At 43.6% G+C, this 20,488-nt stretch overlaps 2 protein-coding genes across 3 annotated transcripts; one reads left to right on the top strand and one right to left on the bottom strand.

Moving 5' to 3' along the window:
- Positions 1–978: 978 nt before the first annotated feature.
- znf341 (zinc finger protein 341) lies at positions 979–9,122 on the bottom strand. 2 transcript variants are annotated; one of them, XM_085443113.1, is made up of 16 exons: positions 9,062–9,122; positions 8,349–8,459; positions 7,046–7,236; positions 6,615–6,764; positions 6,207–6,527; positions 5,938–6,121; positions 5,705–5,798; positions 5,533–5,623; positions 5,288–5,453; positions 3,771–3,988; positions 3,442–3,650; positions 3,034–3,130; positions 2,708–2,840; positions 2,141–2,252; positions 1,979–2,049; positions 979–1,849 (listed from the first exon to the last, which is right to left on the bottom strand). In XM_085443113.1, exons 1-16 carry the CDS (start codon positions 9,090–9,092, stop codon positions 1,308–1,310), a joined length of 2,721 nt encoding a protein of 906 aa, XP_085299239.1. In that variant the 5' UTR covers positions 9,093–9,122; the 3' UTR covers positions 979–1,307. The 2 variants fall into 2 exon arrangements, with proteins under 2 accessions (XP_085299239.1, XP_085299240.1); XM_085443114.1 differs by having other exon boundaries at positions 5,705–5,795.
- A 505-nt stretch (positions 9,123–9,627) lies between these two features.
- e2f1 (E2F transcription factor 1) lies at positions 9,628–20,278 on the top strand. Its single transcript, XM_085444261.1, has 7 exons — positions 9,628–10,956; positions 11,196–11,295; positions 13,812–14,031; positions 14,182–14,334; positions 14,615–14,729; positions 14,810–15,092; positions 16,936–20,278. Exons 1-7 carry the CDS (start codon positions 10,711–10,713, stop codon positions 17,175–17,177), a joined length of 1,359 nt encoding a protein of 452 aa, XP_085300387.1. The 5' UTR covers positions 9,628–10,710; the 3' UTR covers positions 17,178–20,278.
- Positions 20,279–20,488: the final 210 nt, after the last annotated feature.

Here is a 20,488-nt window from a genome sequence, read left to right as displayed (position 1 = left end):
TGATTCACCATTATGAATGGCAATGAATCACTCTAAAACTAACAGTAAAGGCTGATTTTAAAGGAAGATTTACCATCTACTGCGAGTTGAGCTGAAGTTAAAAGCAATGTTAAAAACTGGTCATTCTGTATAGTTTAGTTTGTGTTTTTTTTTAATCAGTCATAGATTACTGGTGTAAATACAGCTAGTTTATAAATTATTTTATTAATTATAGGAATTTGTTAAACCTGTATGAAAAAGTAATCACCCCCTATTGTTAAATCATGAATTAAATGTAATTAACCCCATTTTTTTTATCAGAAGTTTGAAATAAATTTCATTATCTAGACCAGGGGTGTCAAACTCAAATACACAGTGGGCCAAAATTCAAAACTGGAACAAGGTCGCGGGCTAACATTAATATTTATTGGAAAAAAATCTTCCTCCAGATTTAAGAATGAATCTCTTCTTATGGACTCAAACAAGTTTTGCTGAAAAACTGAATATGGAACAAGCAAAGCTTAATACTAAACAATATATATATTAGCTGTATAATACCAGTAGGCCAGCTCTAATAATAATTTGGTATGGCTTCGCGGGCCAAATGTAATTAGGCTGCGGGCCAAATTTGGCCCGTGGGCCAGAGTTTGACACCTATGATCTAGACCAAGAGGTAAGTGAAGCAGGTAAAAGAAAGGCATTTCTAAGGCTTTGGGACTCTAGTGAGCCACGATAAGACCCATTACCCAAACAGAAAACCTGGAAGTGTGGTGACCCATCCCAGCAGTGGCCAGCCTACCAAAATACTCTTGAGTGCATTGATGAGGAGTTCCCCAGAAGTTCCCCTTTCCCCCAGAGCTGCTTTGAAATGCTTCTCAGACTCGCTGAGTGACCCAACCAAAGCCAAAACTGAAACCATTATAACGTCAGCAGCTTTGGTGGCACCTGCACTAAAACATGCACTAACATGCATTTAAATAGACACAATTACACTTTGAGTCACGTACAAACCTTAAAGTAATTTTATTTGTCGTTACATGAAATGACATGAAAACAGACCATTTTGGCAAAGGCTTGAGATTATGTTGTGACGGAGCCGGCGTGGTTTGAACTTGCACATAATACAAGAATTTAGAAACTTTCCACTGGGCATCATAGATCCAACAGATCCTTCAAATCTTCCAGTTCCTGTTAATCCAGTGTAATAATTTAAATGACGTTTTAATTTAAAACAAATAATGTTATGTAAATGTGTGGTTTAAATAATAAAAAAAAGGATAACAAAGCTTGTCGACTGGTCCTGGAAACATTCGGACTTGGCATTAGGACTACAAACATGGCTGCTGCAAACAGTTTTGGTCATCGCTTGAAATCTGCTCCAGTCCTCCTCCACCATGATTCACCCCGTCATCCTCCTCCTCTTCTCCCTTTGTCTGCCTTTCGATGGTGCTGATGGACAGCACAGCCTGACAGCCCTCATCATTCCTTCTCTCCTCTCCCGCCTCCCCATGTGTTTCCACTTGCTGCCGGATGCCATTTATGCCATTGCCCACCGCTCCATCATCTCCCCCTGTCTCCGTCCTTTTTGCTTTTCTCGTAAACCCGTTTCTTCTCTGCTCATCCTCTCCGTCCTTCTCCTCAGCCTCCTCTACCTCGTCTCCCTCCATTTCTCCCGTCCCCATTTCTGCTTCCAGCTCATTTCCTGCGGCAGGACATTTGTGATCTCTGTAATAGCTCTGCCTGGTGAAGCCCTTGTTGCAGGTGGAGCAACGGAAGCGGTAGTTATCAGTGTGGGACTGCTGATGCTCGAGCATGTGAGCCCTGCGGCTGAACGCCTTCTGACAGAACAGACACTTGTAGGGCTTGATACCTGGAAAAAAGTTCATGTGATGATGCATTAAAATATTCGCATATACATACTGTATCTGGAATACAGAAGATCCCTAACAGTGCTTCTTCATCTTTTTCCTCAAAAATATTCTTGGTGTTATCCACTCACCAGAGTGTGACAGGATGTGGGCCTTGAGTTTGTCTGGTCTGTTGAATTCTTTGGTGCAACCGACATGTGTCCTGATGAAAATGAGAAAAACAAGAGTGAATAACTTTTAGAAAAGGAAAAACAAACAGAAGAGAACAGGGCTTTCCCACTTAAAGGTCTCACCTGAAAGGACACTTGTATTTCTTAAAGGGTTCATGAATGAGCATGTGTCGCTTCACTTTGTCTTTCCTGTTGAACGTCGCCTCACAGAGGGAACATTTATATGGCTTTTCACCTAGAAAATGGAATCAGCATTAAACTTACGCCTAAGCTGTATGCACAGCGAACAAAATCGGGTGTTCACATCTCATGAGATGCTAAAACCAGTCTAGAGTCACTGCACATCTGCAGACCACCTTACAACCCACCCCTCTCAGCACCTTCTTGTCATGCAGCCTTGACTTAATCGTTACCTGTCTGTTGTCTGCTCTAGTCTGTCCTGTTATTCCAGTCCCATAGTCTTCCATTGTATGTATCTGTATATATTAGAGCTATTTTGTAACATTGTAATACATTGTATTAATAGTTGCTGTTCTTAGTCACTTGGAGCAACTGTGACCACCTAATTTCCTCTGACATTAATAAATACCTCCTTCATAATAACTGAACAGAAGGGAAACTGTGCATGTTTTACATATAGTCTGCGGTGCATGAGGTCATACAACATAGCCAAACAGATGAAAAGATAACCTGAGTGAATCCGTGTGTGCAGTTTGAGGTAGTGCTCCGTCTTAAAGGCCTTCTTGCAGATCTGACACTTGAACCTGCCGCCAACGCCGTGAGTGGGGAGGTGGCGTCTGAAGTATCTTTCACATGGGAAGACCTGATGGTCGCAAAGGGCGTGAGTCAGAGACTGAACTGACACGGGAAACAAAACGCCTCAAACAGCTCAAACCTATGTTCATGAACTAAACCATTCAAGCCAAGTTGCATTAGGCACAGGGAATCTGAAGCCTACTTTAACATGTGCATACACAGTGAATAAAAGGTGAAACGTCGGGTGTGTCATAGTGTACCTTTTGACAGTGTGGGCAGGGAAAGCTGTGCGATGCAGTTAGCAGGTGTTGCTCTAACGCTTCTTGCGTAGAATATCGGCTTTGGCATTTCACACATCTGAAGGAAAAACGTAAACTGTCACTGTTAACAAATCCTATGAAGAAGCGCATTCAGTCTGACAACTGTAGAAATGACTAGTAGACATGCAGTTCAGAGTAAGACGTGATATATAATTTTTGCTACAGGCAAAAGTACAAGTGATTATTTACAGCAGCAGAACAGTGAACGTGAGACCTGCTCAAGACAAACTATGCAACAAAGGAATATGACATATGTGTTATGGGATTTATGCAAGCAGGCTCTCTCCACCTCTCCAAACTTCTTCTCTCTACTCCTTCTTCCACTCGAGGATAAGTGCTTGAGCTGACCTGTACACGGTGGCCTCCTTGCGTGTATTTTGCTGCGGGCAGAGGGAATGGGAGTACTGGTGGAGTCCCAGCTCAAAGAGCGAGGGGAACACCTTGCTGCACAGGTGGCAGCGGTAGGTCAGTTGCTCCTGGTGCGTCCGGATGTGTTCCAAAAACTGATCCAGAATCTGGAAGGTCTGGGAGCATGATTTTAACACACACTTATAAACCTGCAGGAAAACAGTCACAAAGTCCGAGTGACTAACCCCGTGTGTGTCTGGACGTTTTCAGTCAATCCAACTCATCAGCACAGTTTTCTAATGTGTACCCATCATGTCTTTATGACTCACCTGCTCCCCCTTGTGTTGGGTCAGGTGGGACTTGAGCTGGAAGTAGGTCTTAAACCTGCTGGCGCAGAACTGGCACTGGTAGGAGCTGTCTATCACCACGATCTGTTTGGTCTGAGCCGGGCACTGCTGGTTCTGCCTGCTCTGCACATCCTCCACTTGGCTGCCCTCTGGATCAGCCCGAACCTCGGCCACTCTCTCCTCCAGCTCCCCAGGTGCTTCTGCAGTCAAGCAGTGAGTGTCCACATGTGTCAAGAAACCATAACAATGAAAAGACAGTAGAGGCTGATTTATCAGTGACAGTCACTGTTACTGACAAAAACAGACTTCTTGAGGAACACCGCCACACCTCTACAGCTGAGGGACACAGCAGCAATCTGCCCGCCTGATTTAAATCTGGCTGCTGTCACATTCAACGTTATCTCCTTAGAATCACTGGATTGATTTCACTGATGCTGCTATTTCTGGCTCGCTCATTCACTCTGACTTGGTGTCAGGCAGTGTCAGCGTCAGACCTATCAGCTGTCATTTTGGCGAGGACTACAAAGGAGGCAAATGTGCTGAGTAGTACTGAGCTGACTGCTTTGCTCCAGGAGTTCAGAGCGTTTGCCTAGAAAGCTCCTACTTAGATGTCACAATATTAAACAGTAGAACTTTATCACAGGACCTGAGGTGGTAAAGTGTCTGTGCCTGGTCATGGTCCTGACCTGGAGCACCGCATCTGGGCTTGGACCCTGTGAAAAACTGCAGTTTGGTCTCAACATGACAGTCAGGTTGGTTCGACACAGGAAGTCAGTGGTACAAAGGGTCAGAACAGGACTTCCTGTGAGACTGGAAACAGTCCAGAAGTGTGCGAGGATGCAATCTCGAAGAGAAGTTTGACCAAATTTAAATCAGGTACATTTTTTACTTTACTTTTAAAATTGTCTCGTGTTGTAGCTGATCGTTACTTCTAACTTTACATAGCCCTTTTCGCCTGAGTTTCAATTGTTGATGTTCTGAATAACATTTTAAGCAAACTTTTTGAAATCCATTGATTAACTCGTGCTTATCTGGAAATCAGGTCGCAGTGGCAAAGTGTCCCAGATGTCTTTGTCGTCAGCAACATTTTCTAGTTCCTCTTGGGAGATCCTGAAGTATTCCCAGGTCAGACAGGGCATATACGGCAAGATTAACTAAACGTGACAAAATACCATGCAAGTACAATCTCCAAAAAGCGCTCATATGTGTGGTTAGTTTTACAGATGATTTACAAAAGCTGTGCTGCTTTCTAAACACAGGTGCAGTCAGTTCATTTAATATCAAATGCAAAAACATGCTTTTGTTCTGCGTCAGATATAAGCACAGTTAGCAAATGTTAGTAAACTCCCAAAAATACATAAAGGGAGAGTAAAACAAGCCCAGTTTTGTACTGACAATGTGTAAGTAAACTGGGCCTTAGTCTCTTCAGTGGGTTCTGGATCTACACCGGGCTCTGCTTGCAGTGTGTTTTTCACTGTGTGCTATTTAACAGACGGTACCTGCTTGCGTTGGCTCCTCTGTTTGTGTTTCCTGCATCCCGTCCTCATCCCGCTCACTTTCCTGCTGCTGTTCCCCGCCTTCTTCTTCCTCACTGGGGGGCACTGGCACCACCTTTACTGTGATTGGTAGTCTAGACACAGTGCTGGCCACGCTCATAGGCCACACCTGTAAGATAAAGACAGCTGTTGTTAGTGTGTTGATTAAAATTTAAATACATCATGCAGATACCTCTATATCACAGCACCTTGTGTGTCTGCATGTGTTTCTTCACATTGGACTTCTGCGCGAAGGCTCGGCCACAGACGATGCACTGAAACGGTTTCTCTCCCGTGTGGCTGCAAGAGGGAAATTGTTTTAATGAATCCTTTATTTCAGCTTTAAAGTTGGTCGATTCTACATCCTGGAAAGCAACTCACCTCCTAATGTGCTGCTGGAGATCAAAGTTTTTCGAGAAGACTTTGTCACAGAAGTTACATTTGAGCTTCGGACCTTTTCCCTTGAGCTGCTCTGCTGAGGAGTCCAATTCAGACAATTAATACAGTTTATATAAACAGTTAATACAGTTTATATAAACATCCATCATGTTGTCTTCTACAGTTCCATTAGATAAAAACTGTAGCCTACAAATGTAATCTTTTTCCACACATACCTGCGACTCCATCTGAGCTTTTTTTACAGTTCCTCGGTCGCTTGGGAACGATAACCTTTTCAAAGTCACCCAGCTCCGCCATGCTGGCAGTGATGCTGCAGGTCTTGGTTTTGGTGCCCTGCTTCCCGGGGCTGTACACGGGAGGGGTTGTGAACGAATGACTCTCCACACCCTGACTGGGCACCTGAGGAAGACACGCATGGTCACAGAAACTGGAAACGTATCATTTTAACCACTGCGACGGCAACCAAACAGCAAGCCTCACTCACTTGCACAGGATGGAAAGGCTGCAAACCCAGTGTGTGGATCTCAGCTCCACCCCCGCCACCCCCTCCACCTCCGACCATGTGGGGCAGAGTGCTGTACACCTGCACCACTGAGTTGCTGTGGCTCGCCGGGACCTGGGAAGTGAGTGTCTGCTGGGTGGGCTGTGCAGGTGGCAGGGGATGGGAGGGCGGCTGCTGCTGCTGCTGTTGTTGTTGTTGCTGCTGCTGCTGCGGGGGCTGCTGCTGCGGTTGATGAAGGTGATGGAGGTGGTGGTGATGGTGCTGTAAGTAGGACACACCGGCTGTGTGCATGCTCAGGTTACTCTGTCATAAAGGAAGCGCACAGATTTGGTGACAGGATGTAATAAATTCAAATGCTGGGCGTGAAAGAGAGAAGGAAGCAAACAGTACCTGTATGGGAGTCTGCATGGGGGCCATGGGCTGGTCGATGGAGGTGAAGGCTGAGATGGCAGACATGAGGATGTCATCGCTGACGAGCACGTTGCCTTGGACCAGAGTGTGCGTCAAAGGGGAGGGAGGGACTGTGATGTAGGTGGACACCTGTGTGAGTGCCAAGTTAAACAGTCACATCAGCTGCTTTTTGAATCATTATAACAAAATCTTTTTTCCTTTACAGTCCTGGCCTCTTATATAACGTATTTATAAAATACTTTTACCATCAGGTCAGCTTTACCTCAGACCATTACCTCTTTCCCACTTCTCCTTACATTTCTTATCAGTTTTATTACTGCTTTAAGCTCTGCACTCTGCACAACTAACTTATTAAACCGAGCAAGTTATTTATCACCCCCACAGATAAATTGCCCTTTTGCTTTCCTCACCTGTCTGTTGGCAGGAGTCTGCGGTACCGAACTAATAGACGGGACAGGCGTGTAAGCATTGGTGGAGGCCAAGGACACTGTGGACAGAGAAGGGGTGCTAGACTGGCACTGCTCCCTCTTGTGCGTCATGAAAGCAGGCAAAGAGTTGAACTGTTTTTTACACTTCCCACACAGGAACACGTCTTCGTCGTCTGTATAAAGGTTTTAGGCAGCAAGAAACAGCAGACGGGGGAAAAAAAGACACACATGAGTCAATTTTGAGGATCTTAATGCACTTTTGGACATTTAATGGGTGGTGATATTCATCCTTTAATGTTTTTGCAGTGATGCACTTGGCTTTAATAGCTATTTTAGCGGAAAAGTATTTTTCAAAGACTGCACACGATGACATCATTTCACAGCAAAAAGTGTGCACCACCAGATAAATTAAACTAGCAGTCGAGTCTGTCACGAGGACCTCATTTTGGTTTGATGAACCAGCTAATAGCTAACTAACTAATAACAAAAACGTAATAACGTGTCAAATTCTTGCCTCTAGATTCTTCTTTTTGTGTAAGGTTTTTGTTATGTGACACAAATATGAGCTGCAATAACATCAGGATGAAAAACATGTGCTTATAAACTACTTACATTGTTTTAACTGACATTTACTTAATAAGCTGATCTGACGACAAGACTTTTCAAGAACCTTGGTCTCTGCGATGATTAATCAAATTAAACTGAATCCAACCACCAGGGTCACTGACCGCCACCCAATCCACAAGGCACCGAACCCCTGTGGTACCTTTTGTTTGTGGTGGGCTCATTGTTGCTCATTCTGGCTATGCCTGGACAGGCCCCGTGGATAAGGCCTGACCACCAGGCGCTCTGCCTCAAGCCACATGTCTGACTCCTTGGTAACCCTCTCCTAGGCAGGGTAAACTGTTCTCTATTTTTAGTTCTTGGTATTGGGGTTTTCTGAATTGCCCTTTGTCTGATCCTCTTCCACACTGAAAGGAGCCAGTTGAGGTGATTCTGGCAAAAATACCTGCTACCTGAGGGATTTTTCCGACACATCCTCCCTTTAGAATGCACTGGGCAAAATCCAGGACAGAATGAAGAGAAATATCTCAGCTGGCTTAGGAATGTCTTGGTGTCCTCCTGGATTAGCTAGAAGAGATGGGCGGGCATCTCTCCTTCTGCCCAAAAACCCAGACCCAGATAGGCGTCAGAAAATGGATGGATGGATGACATGTCTCTTGACATAAAAGAATAACAGGACAATGACACAGCCTGTCCCACAGCTGTGCATGCTATTACATACCCATAGACTGGATTGTTGGCGTCCCAGAGACGTTTTGGTTGTTTGGGTCAGGAACACCTCCTTGGCTGTCTAGCAGTGACTGGACTGCCATCACTGTCTGATTGTCCATGCCTGAAGAGTAAGAAGAAGAAGAATTCACCTGCTGCAAAGATCCATTTTAGTCTGATGCATGACTTACTGAAATGTCTAAACATGAATTAGTAGTTTTATCTAATCAACTGTGATCAGAAGCAATATTAGTGTGGAAGACTAACAGCTTTCGATAAGGATATCTCTACATCCACTTCAAATCTGCGTACAGTAATCTCCTGATACTGTACTCACTTACAATAACAAAAACAGTAATAATCCATTTACAACAAACAGGCTGTTAGTCCAGTAATATTACAAAGTCTTGTCATTAAGAGGGCCTGAAGGAAAGAAAATCACCCTGAAATGTAAATACATTTACCATCTGACTGCAATACGATGACTACGATTAATAATAAGCTGTCCGTTAGGTCGAAAAAGTGTTTAATCACTTTGTTTGTTTACATTCATACAGAGTCCTTCCTATGTGCTGTTTTCCTGATTGAAACAAAACCAGAGGCTTGTACGTGGATTTACGTTATTTTTCTGCGTTTCCGAATGGGCCTACATCAGTGAAATATCTAAAGTAGGAGCAAACGTTTTGGGTAACTGTAATTACGCTGCAAATAAATAAATACTCATACCTTCCAGCACCTCAAATATTGCCTGCGCCATCTTGTAGCACTCCTACTGGGTGGTAGGCGCTCGATTACTTACGGCTGCCTCTTGAGGTAACTGCTTAACTAAGGAAAATCGCTTTCACCCAGACATGTTTTATTATTATTAATGTTATTATTATTGTTGTTGTTATTATTATTATTATTAGTAGTAGTAGTAGTAGTAGTAGTATTAGTATTTGTGAGAAACTCTTCTCGAACGCGAGACCGGCAAGAAGAACTGCGGTTAATAGTTTTTTTTTTTACTCCGACAACAACAAAAATGTAAATTTATATTAATTACAAACAACTTGCTTGACATCAGCCTAATAAACTAAATATATTTGCTTCAACTAAAATAAAATGCTTTATTTTCCAAGTTCCGCGAACGCGCTTCTCATCGATTTATCTGCGTTCGTGACGTGACAGACACCCGCTTCTGCCAATCAGAGCTCCTCGGCCCCGCCCCGCGAAAAGCGCACAGCTCGGACCAATCCCAACCGACTGCTTGGCGCACGTGTTGGTTTCGCGGCAAAAAAGATTTCGCGCGAAAACCGTCAGGGGCTTGTTTAGATGTAGATCAGCTGAGACAAAAACAACAATAAAGGACGATAACGGGGTAATGACGGCGTTTTAACGGGTGGATTGCGGCCGGGGTGAGCAGGCGAGGTCCACCGATTGTTATGTTAAACCGTGCGCTTGTTTTTCGCCGCTTTATGTGCTTATATTTCCAATTTTGTCGGACTGCTTCCTGCGTGCCCCAACAAAACAAGGGGATTGAACAACTGCCGCTAATAAGTTAGCTAACATGCTAATCTGCCCTATATATTCATATTCGACCACATCTATGTACTATCCGCTGGACTGATGCTCGCTTTTATAGATATAGTCTCAAAGATGATTTTAAGTTCCCGTGATGCTTTTTTGCTGCGTGGATATTTTGTTCTCATCGCTCACTTCTGTAAGCTGCTGTAAAGTTTTAATAGCCTCTTAACTTCGCTCGGTGTTTAATACAAGGAGAAGTAATATTGTTCTACCGGCGTGACCTGCTAGTTTGGCGGCTGCTCGAGTTTGTTTTGTGACCCTGTTCGAGTCTTTGTCATTTGGTTGGAAGCTAGCTCGTTAGCCGGGGTGGTAGCTGTTCAGGGGCAGTGTGGCCAGGCCTCGGCTCTACTGTACTGACAGGAGAGATGAAAACAAAAGGTTAGCTTGCTCCCTTTGCTAGCTTGCCTGACTGGATTTCTCCCACGGCCAGTTTCGGACTGGTTCTCTGATAACTTATTCGCGGCGGAGCTTTTATAGTATGCATTTAGCAATATTTCATGTGCCAAATTTCCTGTTTGGCAGCACACCCTGGCTTGCTGTTTCAGCCTCAGTCTGAGTTTTAGGACGTGGCTTTACATTGCTGTGGTGTAATCAAAATGTGTAACAAAATAAAACAGTTTATGAAATGTTCCACCTGCTAATGAACTCATTCGAGACAGTTTTCACGAGAATTCACCCTTGTTGCCTTTATTCACAAAAAAATGGCAGATGTGAGTCGGTGCTGATACTGTCATAACAGCACCTTAGTTTATAACTACCACAACCACCGCCACCCAAGTCCAGTGAAGAGGGGCTCCTGGTGACACACTGCAATGTCAGAGACTCTGATAACAGGGCAGACATCGGAGGATCTGTTAGCAGACTTTGAGACTTTGCTGAACTCTGGGAGTATCAACTTGGACGAGGACCACCAGATAGTGATTATCACCAGCAATGAAGGACTCCACCCAGCCCCTGCCCCGACGAGCACGGGGGAGATCCTGCTGTTCGCCACTCCGCAGGGCCCAGCTGACGTAGGGATCCAGGACAAGAGGAGACCGTCTCTGGGAAGGCCACCGGTGAGGAAGGGAGGTGTGGGAGGAAAGGGGAGAGAGAAAGTGAAAGAGCAATAAGGGAAGTGGTTAAACTGAGGAGTTGTTCGTTTACATACTGCACGTAGCAGAGCTGCTGTAAGTTACCCACCTGTTGCTGGTATCATTTTCACATTTCTCTGCTCGTAAACAGTGCGTGTCTGTGTCAGCAGTTAGTCTGTTACTGTCTTACGTCTGTTTCTTACTCCAGACGTGTGTTCCTTCAGGTAAAAAGGAAGTTGGACCTGGACAGTGACCATCAGTATGTCAGCACCACTCGACCTTCCACAGGCCAGGCACCGCTTTCCACTCCTGCTCCTCCCAGAGGTACAGCTGACAGCCCACACCCCGCTCTAAAAAATCCTCGCCCACACATCCTTGCTCACCTTTGCTCTCAGTCATTGTCATAAAAGCAGCTGTTCTTTTATCAGCGCGGCCTGTCATCCTGTCTCCTCCAGGCTGGCTGTAGTGAGAGAAACTTACAAATATCTTTCTATTCAAATAATGGAGAGACTGTTTTTTTGAGAATGGAGCAAGAGAAGAGGCGTTGCGATTTATCAGTTCATTTGATCCCTTTCATTTGCAGTATTTGGGCTCACTGCATGCACCAAAAGGATCAAATGATGGACTTGAAACGGAAAAGCTACACGTGACACACACATTATATTAATTGGTATAATGTAGAAATATGAGTCTATCCCTCATGCAAGATAGACTTCTGAATTGTTAGAAATGCAGTCCATGTGGATTTCCACTGGGATCTGTTTGGAAGGAGATGGATGCAAAGCAACTTTGCATCCATAGCAGAGAGGAGCGAGGGGGGAATTCTTTATTTTTATATACCGTATTTTCACGACCATAAGGCGCACTGTGCTAAAAGGCGCAGTCTCAGTTATGTGTGCCCTTACTGTATTTAACACACACATAAGGCGCACTGGACCATAGGGCGCATACAAGTACCGTATGCGTATTTAAAAATAAAGCGGGAGCAAACCTGAATTCGGTACCTTACTCACATTTCTATTGCCGGTAATCGTCACATCAACAACACACAAGCATACAAGTGTGCGTATTTAAAAATAAAGCAGGAGCAAAACTGAGTTTGGTACTCACATTTTTATCATCAATCAAACCCATCGAAGTCCTCATCCTCTGTGTCTGAATTGAACAGCTGCGCTAAATCTCCATCAAACATGCCAGGTTCACTGTCTTCACCGTCAGAGTCACTTTCCGTGCCGTGCGGCTCCTCGGAAACAATGCCGGCTTTTGCGAAAGCTCGAACAACAGTGCCAGCAGACATGTTAGCCCAAGCATCTACAATCCATTGGCAAATTGTGGCGTAACTCGCCCGGCGCTGCCTTCCACTCTTAGTGAAACTGTGGTCTCCACCGGTCATCCATCGCTCCCAGGCCGCTCGCAGCCTTACTTTGAACGGGCGGTTCACACCGATGTCCAGCGGTTGGAGTTCCTTTGTCAGGCCTCCCGGAATGACAGCAAGCTCACAGTTCATTTGCTTCACAAGTTTTTTCACATCGGCTGTGAGATGGGCACGCTACCGTGCTGGTCCCCTTCTTCTCCACAGTGTGACTCACCGGGATGTCAAAAGTGAGCGGGACCTCGTCCATGTTTGTGATGTGGCTGGGCTGGATGTTTTTGTCGCCGATGTGTTTGCTGCAGTAGGAGCGGAAGATGGCCAGCTTTTCCTTATAATCCGCTGGAAGTTGCTGCGCTACCGTAGTCCTGGTCCGGATGGAAAAATGGCACCGTTTCATAAAACGAAAGCACCAAGACGGGCCTCCTTGGAAATGTTCAATGTTCATCTCTTCAGCTAGTGAAACTGCTTTTAGCCGAATGGTGACCGTCGAAACGCTTCTCCCGCTCGCTCTTTGCTCGATGATCCACCGCTCGAGTCTTTCCTCCAACTCGGGCCACCTCGCCTTATGTCCGCGGAAACTCAGCTGCGTTTTCTTGACCTGCCGGAGCTTGTTTTCCAGCTTCCTCCATTTGCGAACCATCGATTCGTTAATCTTAAATTCTCTCGCCGCTGCTCGATTTCCATGTTCCTCCGCGTAGCTGATGGCCTTCAGTTTAAACTGTGCTTCGTAAGCGTGTCTCTTTGCCATTTTCAGGGTTGTTAAAACAACGATGTCCTGCATAATGCACATACCTGTTCTTTTATACAGGTATGTGCGATTGTCCCGGTATATACGATCAACGCCCACACTTCACCCTTTAACGTTCTCATGGTGTTCTCTACTACGTCCTCCTTACAACACATAGGGCGCACCGCGCTATAGGGCGCGCCGTACTTTTTGAAGAAAATCTAAGACTTTTAAGTGCGCCTTATGGTCGTGAAAATACGGTATCAAAAGCACAGTGGTTAGCACTGTTGCCTCACAGCAAATGTGTCCTGAGTTCAGTTCATTCCACCATCAGGCCAGGATCCTTCTCTGTGGAGTTTGCGTTTGTGTTCTCTCCAGGTACTCTGGCTTCCTCCCACTGTCTGAAGACATTGTAGTCAGTGTGGGTTAGGTTAATTGTAACCCTAAATTGCCCATTGGTGTGACTGAGTGTGTTGTTGTCTGTCTCTATGTGTTAGCCCTCTGACAGACTGGCAACCTGTCCAGGGTGTACTCTGCCTCTCGCCCTAAGGCAGCTAGAATAAGCAGTAGCAGAAGAGAATGGTTAAGTTCTTTTGATGCTGAAGAGTCCCATTTTTTTAAAGTGACTGATAATCTTCATTTGAACCTTTTGCCCACCGCAAACCGCTGTCTCAGCTTACGCTCTAGACCAGTAATATGTGCATTTCTTTTCATTCTTGTATGTATTCTCTTTCTGCCCAGTTCCTCGGACCACGGCAGAGAAGTCTCGGTATGACACTTCTTTGAACCTGACCACCAAGCGCTTTCTGGACCTGTTGTCCCAGTCGGCCGACGGCGTGGTGGATCTGAACTGGGCGTCTCAGGTGCTCGATGTTCAGAAGAGACGCATCTACGACATAACCAATGTCCTGGAGGGGATCCAGCTCATCTCCAAGAAGTCAAAGAACAACATCCAGTGGCTGTAAGTGTTCAAAGACGCCTAAAACAGCAAATGAAAGAAATCTGGGAACGGGAGCAAGAACTGTGGCAGAATAAATTTGAGTGCTTGGTGTGTGTGTGTGTGTATCTGGTGACCCTAAGCAGTCAGTTTTTCTCTCGTCTACCCCTGCAGCGGTAATCGCATTGATGCGGCTCTGGTTTCCCGCCATAAGGAGCTGCAGAGGGAGGTGTGTGACCTCACAGATGCTGAGGAGCAGCTGGATGAGCTCATTTCCAAATGCAATCTGCAGCTCAGATTGCTCACAGAGGACCCACAGAACAAAAAATATCCTTTTTGTTTTGAGTATCAGGTTGTCTGAAGCGGTTACAGAGCTCTGAGTGTTGCCGTGTGCAGACTCGTCACGTGTGCACAGCTCTGTGATCTCTAAGTGATGAGCTGCGATCTGTTAAACAGAAAGTGGCTCTGGCAGCAGCAGTGGAGCTGAGCTGGACACGTGATGCTCGTGACTTGTGCGTCACTCAGAAACAGATGTCAAAAAACAGATGGCCTAAACATTTACATTAATGAATATATGAAATTATTCCTTAATCGCTGAGTTCATCACGTTGGGGTATGTGCGCTGTCAGGACTTGAGGCAGTCGTTCGATTCCCCCGACCAGCTGGTTATGGTGATCAGAGCTCCACCAGAAACCCAGATGCAAGTTTCAGAACCCTCTGAGGTAAAAGCTTTGAAAACATTTTGCCCAGGTCACTGTTGTTGGAGTTTCTGCTAATCTGCACATCTGCATGCACATCCCAGGGTTACCAGGTGTCGCTGAAGAGCACGCGAGGTCCGATCGACGTCTTCCTCTGTCCAGAAGACAGCTCTGGCGTCTGCAGCCCTGTGACAGGAGGCAGTCCCTCTAAACCCATTGCCGACCCTTCCCTTGTTCAACCTTCCACACAACCCACCGACCAATCACAACCCAGAACCTGCTCAACAGCCCTGGAAGTGGGTTTATCATCTCCAGCATCCACATCATCCACTGTAACAGCAGTGTCGCAACAGGACCCCTCATCACTGGTGTTAGGTGGCGACACAGGTGAGTGTTGTAAATAAACCACATTTATGTATTAATTTGTATAATTATCATCAGGAACTATTTTAAGGCCACTTCTGCGTAACACAGTCTGTTTCCAACATTTATATTTTAGCCAGTGCAGACAAAACATGAGGGGAATGTTTGCCTCACCTTTCTTGGACTGATATATTTCCTGGAAGTTTTTGAAGCAAATATTTGCTTCACAGGTAACCGAAGAAGGAGAACAGCAAATAGGTGGAATTAATAACATATCAAACTTGGCAGGAAGTCCCACAATTTTGCTTAAATTTCACCAAGGACATATGGATGGCGGCACACTCCACGTCTCATAAAGTGCCGCTGCACTAAAAATAGTTTATCAGAATGTATCTAGAAACATACAGGAACACATTAACATAAACACAATGTCAACAGTGAACATGTAACATTGACATGATGTCACAGTTTGTTCTGATTATATAGAACTTGTGAGGCTTTGAGTTTTATAATAATAGGGTTCCCAAAAGCTATATAGATGATGATAATCCTTCCCATAATATTGTCCATATTGATGTAGGATTTAACACAGCAAAGCATAACTACATCCTGTAATCATTATTGTAAAATTAACACATTTTAGTGCTAAAACCCCAAAAAGGTAAATGAAGCTTAGATTTCTGCTATTTCTGTTACAGATTTGACAAAGTAAGAATAAATTAAAACTACTACCAATTATCCCAATATATACATTTAGTCTGGCTCAGTTCAGAAACTTTGTAACACTTTTTTTTTTTTTTAATAAAGTAGACGCTTAGTCTTGTAATATGAGACTTTCGACATTTTGCTGTTGTGTCGGTCGGAGCGAGTTGTGTATTTACTAGAAATGGCATTTGCAACATGTCTGTGAAGGTTCTCAGTCATCCAGGTCATCGTAGTCTAAGGAGCTTGCAAAGAAAAGCGTCTGGACTTCTTTAAGTTACTTGAAGACGTTTCACCTCTCATCCGAGAAGCTTCTTCAGTTCTAAGGTCAAATGGTGGGGAGTCCCAGATTTAAACCTAGTGGGAGTGACCCCCCACAGAGGGACAAAAGGACCCCCTGATGATCCTCTAATCGCCTGAGCCAAGGTGTGAAACTGGGTGTGGGTCCCAATCAGCCAGAGTTTCGGGTGTGTTCATTGTGAAACCTGGCCCCACCTTATCATGCGAATTCCTGAGGTCAGATGGCCCAGGATGTGAGTGGGCGTTAAGGCGTCTGGGGAGGGATCTCAAAACTGGATTATAGATGGCAGAGAGTTGGTGTCGTAAACCCCCGCCTCTGTTCAAAGATGGTCGCTCACAGTGGACATAGATGGCTTCTTTCACTCCTCTTTCAAACTATCTGTCCTCTCTGTCCAAAATGTGAACATTGGCATCCTCGAAAGAGTGTCCTTGGTGACTCTTTCGAGACACTGTTTTCACTGCTGACACTTTGTGTCATCAAACAGGTGGCTTTAATTGTATTAATCAGTACTTGTAGAATGCAGTCATCCCCTTCCTGCTGTGCCACGTCAAAATGTCTACAGTGGAAAAAGCTTTGCTTGAGGCACTGCTGCTGAAGTGTTCCTGACTCCCATAGATAAAATATTATGCACACTGGTACCTAATGCAAAACTAAGAATAAATTGTTTTATTTATGGTCTTTAGCTTGGTTTTGATCATGGTAATGGACTTACTGTGCTTATTTCCAGCTCCATATTTTTTATTCTTGAGCTTTTCATGATTTATTTTGAAATAATTTTCACTGATCTTATACTGTAAGTTGGTGCAGCTCTTTAATCCTCTCTTTAATCTCTTACTGTTTCTTACATTTCTCTTTCTGTGACAGAATCCATCCTGGGAGGCGACCCATTCTCCAACCTTGGAGACCTACCTGATTTTGATCTCTCACCGCTCTCTTCTACGGACTTCCTGAACGGAGAGGGCCTTCCTCTCCCATTGGACGGTTTCATCAACTTGTCCCCCCCTCACAGTCACGACTACCACTATGGACTAGAGGACCATGAAGGCATCAGTGAACTGTTTGACTGTGACTTTGGTGACCTGTCACAAGTTTTGGGGGACGATTAGAAGTTAAAAAGCAAAAGAAGAGGAGCGCGTGGGCAAATGATTATAAATTCAGGCCTTCTCCTCAGTGATCTGGAGCTCCTTTAAAACAAAAAAAGAAGAAAAAAAGAATGGGAATCAATATTTTATGGACACATCATTATCAAAAATGTAGTGTTTTCATTGTGGGAGTTTGGAGAAATGTTTTGTGTATTGTTTTAATTGTGTTCCCCGAAATACCACCCTAACTAAAATCTCAAATAATTCCCCCTAAATTGTACAGCATATCATTAGCACTTCTCTTTGGCCATTCAAAAGTTTTAGACCAAGAGTTTAGCTTTAGAATAGCTATTTAAATTATTTATATGAATGTTATTTTCATATTTTGTACCTTGTGAGGTTTTTGTGTTTGATGTTTTTTCCCAAGCGGATTGTGCAGGTGGTGTGTGTGTGTGTGTGTGTGTGTGTGTGTGTGTGGCATTGGGACTCTTAGGGCTGGTTTCTTAAACACTGACATGTTATACCTCTTCAGGTTTGTTCCTCAGATGGCTCGGACTAAACGAGAAACTTCCGCACACGTTTAGCCCAAAGCTGCTTCAGTGAGGCCAGCTGGGCTTTACAGAAGCATTTTGGCGTTGCGGTGTAGTTTATTATTTTTCTTTCACACCCGCAGAGATCATTAAAAACCCAAATCTAAAAGGCTTTTCCCTTTTAATGGTAACATGGCTTCATTGTGAGCTCCAAATGAGATTTGCACAGACCCAAACTCTACCACAGTCAGTGGATTTGGATACAGTGTTGCTGTTGTTAACACAAAGTAAAACTGGGGAAAAACTGTGGGAAACTGGAACTTAATAAATGGTAAAAGATTTACCACGACACTTTAAATTTCTTTTTCATTTTGTAAAGAAAACATCTGCACAGTAGTCAAGCGCTTTAAAGTATGAAAATGGCAAAGATAGAAATTCCACTGCATGACAAAAAAAATGGCCGCTTGCTTTGAAGGATCAATGTGAACTTAGCCTGAAAACTTAAGGTATGTTTTGTCAGTGTGCAGGAAACCAGGTGGGTAAAAACTAATACTGATTTGTTCTCTATTAGTTAGCTAAGCGTTTAGCCATAGTCTCAGGTGTTCGGAGCAGAGCAAAGTCTTAAATCAACTGTTTTGATGCAAAGGTGTGTGGGCGTTACGTAGGTTAATGGTAGATTTTTAAAGGTGTGTGTTTTAAAAAATTGTCGTTTAAATATTTTAGCTGTAGGTTCAAGTGAGTTCACCGGATGTCTGCAGATGGAAGTTCCTGAAACAACCCGACTGTTCGTGTCGTGTAGGTGGGGAGGAACTTCCAGCAGGTCCCGAACCCCGGACCTCCCAAACTAGTCATTGTTTTCTGGACGCACTCAGTGTGGTTTGTTTGTCGTCCTGGGTGAATCAAAAGACAGCTGGAGCTTTACTTTTACCAATCCAATCAGTGTAAAGCAGTGACGACTCCAGGAAGGATTCTTGAGAGTTCAGAGCAGGCGCATCCTGTTATTGTTCAGTACATGCACATCGAGTCAGTTCAGAAAGTTGTTTGTGATGTTCATGCCTTAAATCCATACCCAGTCAGGTCAACAGGGTGGTACATCTTATCTTAGGTGCGAGTGATCGATTCTGTGTGTCTTCTGCAACGGGCACACCGGCTTCACTGCACGTACTACTTTGTTTTATTTTTTCATTTTTTGTTGTGTTGTTAAGGAAACCATATTGATTTTCAGAAGTATGTGGCAATAACAGACATTTTCACATCATGTACTCAAGAGTATGAGATGATCATTGTAGTTAAAAATGTCTGTCGTATTTTCTCGTCCTAAGTTATGTAAGCTAACATTTTTTCCCCCCCCCTATCATTCTTTAAATATTGGGTTTTGTGTGCAGGTGCATGCGTGTGGAAAATGCACATTTTGTTTTTATTTTTTGGAATTTAATATTTATTTAAAAAGGGTACAAAAAATTTTTTGATCTGTTTTCTGTCAGGAAGGGACTTTTATTTTGTAAATCCGCGCAAATCATTAATTTCTAAATGTGCTATTTGTCAATTAGCTTCTTATTCGTAGCACGTTTTTAGATTTTTGCCGTGTTTTCTACTCAGTGCATTTTCCTGCCTTAAGCTGTTGTCCATGTGCAACCTTTGAATTGCCGTGTGGTGCCAAAATTTGAAAAAGAGAAGTCTTTTTTTTGTTTTGTTGTTGATTGATTTATCTGTAACTTATTTACAGTTCAGATTTAAGTTTTTGTCATGTTGCAGGCAACATTGCTGTTCTAAGGTTGTACATGAAGTATTTTGTAGCCTTTGGGTGCCTCAGTCTCATCCAAATGTTTTAAAATGTTGTAACTGCTGTCTTGTTTCCGTATATCTTCAAAATACCATCTGAGAGGTTTTCAACTGTTGTTACAAGCAACTAGACTCCTTTTATAACAGATGATGTAACACGTTTCGTCTCCGTGTTGGACTTCAGCTCCCATCTATTGTGTTCGCCGCCCTGCTTCACAGGACAAATGCAGCAAGTGCCTTGCTGAGGTAAAGCAGTAAGTTCCTAAAAATATTCAGATCAGGAAATCTTAATGTGTGACGTCCTGATTTTCCGCTAGTTGTATGTAGAATCTGTTTGATTTTTGTTTGAAAAACTTTGCACCTTCAGTTTAAACGCAAATCTTTTGCAATTGTAAGATTCAAAGCACGCTTAAGGGCACAAGTGGGATTTTTCTGAAACAATGGGCTATATTGAACTCATCATGAAATGACATTTGATCCTAGATTTATAACACTATAAAATGCACATTTTGAAAGGCAGATTTCTTTCTGTTGAAGTCACCTTAGAGTACAAAATAAAATCCAGATCTACTGACAAATCTTTAAAAAAATGATGTGGCTTAACAGAACAGAAGTGAACGGAGTGCAGCCCTGACTAAGTTGCTGTTCTCAGTGCTGGCTTATCGAGAAACTTAACAATCTTCTTGTTTTGTTTCTTTTCTTCTTCCTTCATTCTGGTTAAAGTTTGTACTTGTGATTTACTTATGGATCCCAATATGCCCTTTTGTATCGAAATGTCTTTTGACAAAATAAAAATAACTATTTTCATTTGAATCATTTGTGTCGCAAATTGTTTTTGTGTGATGTAAAGAAAATACGAGGTGTAGCTATTACCTAAGACTAATGATGCTTTCTTTTACATTAGGTAAGTCTTGTTATTACGTAGTTAAACCTTCACTAGTATTCTATTGAACCATGTTTGTTTACTTCAGAAGGCTGATTGTAATTTAGTACTATCAAAAACATTTCCCCCACAAAGGTTAG

Source organism: Copadichromis virginalis, linkage group LG20 (assembly GCF_057382275.1).
Source record: "Copadichromis virginalis isolate Kocher_CV1m ecotype Utaka linkage group LG20, C_Virginalis_male_GT1.1, whole genome shotgun sequence".
NCBI lineage: Eukaryota > Metazoa > Chordata > Actinopteri > Cichliformes > Cichlidae > Copadichromis > Copadichromis virginalis.
Note: the sequence above shows the minus strand (reverse complement) of the source record. Positions and strands in the feature narration are given on the sequence as shown.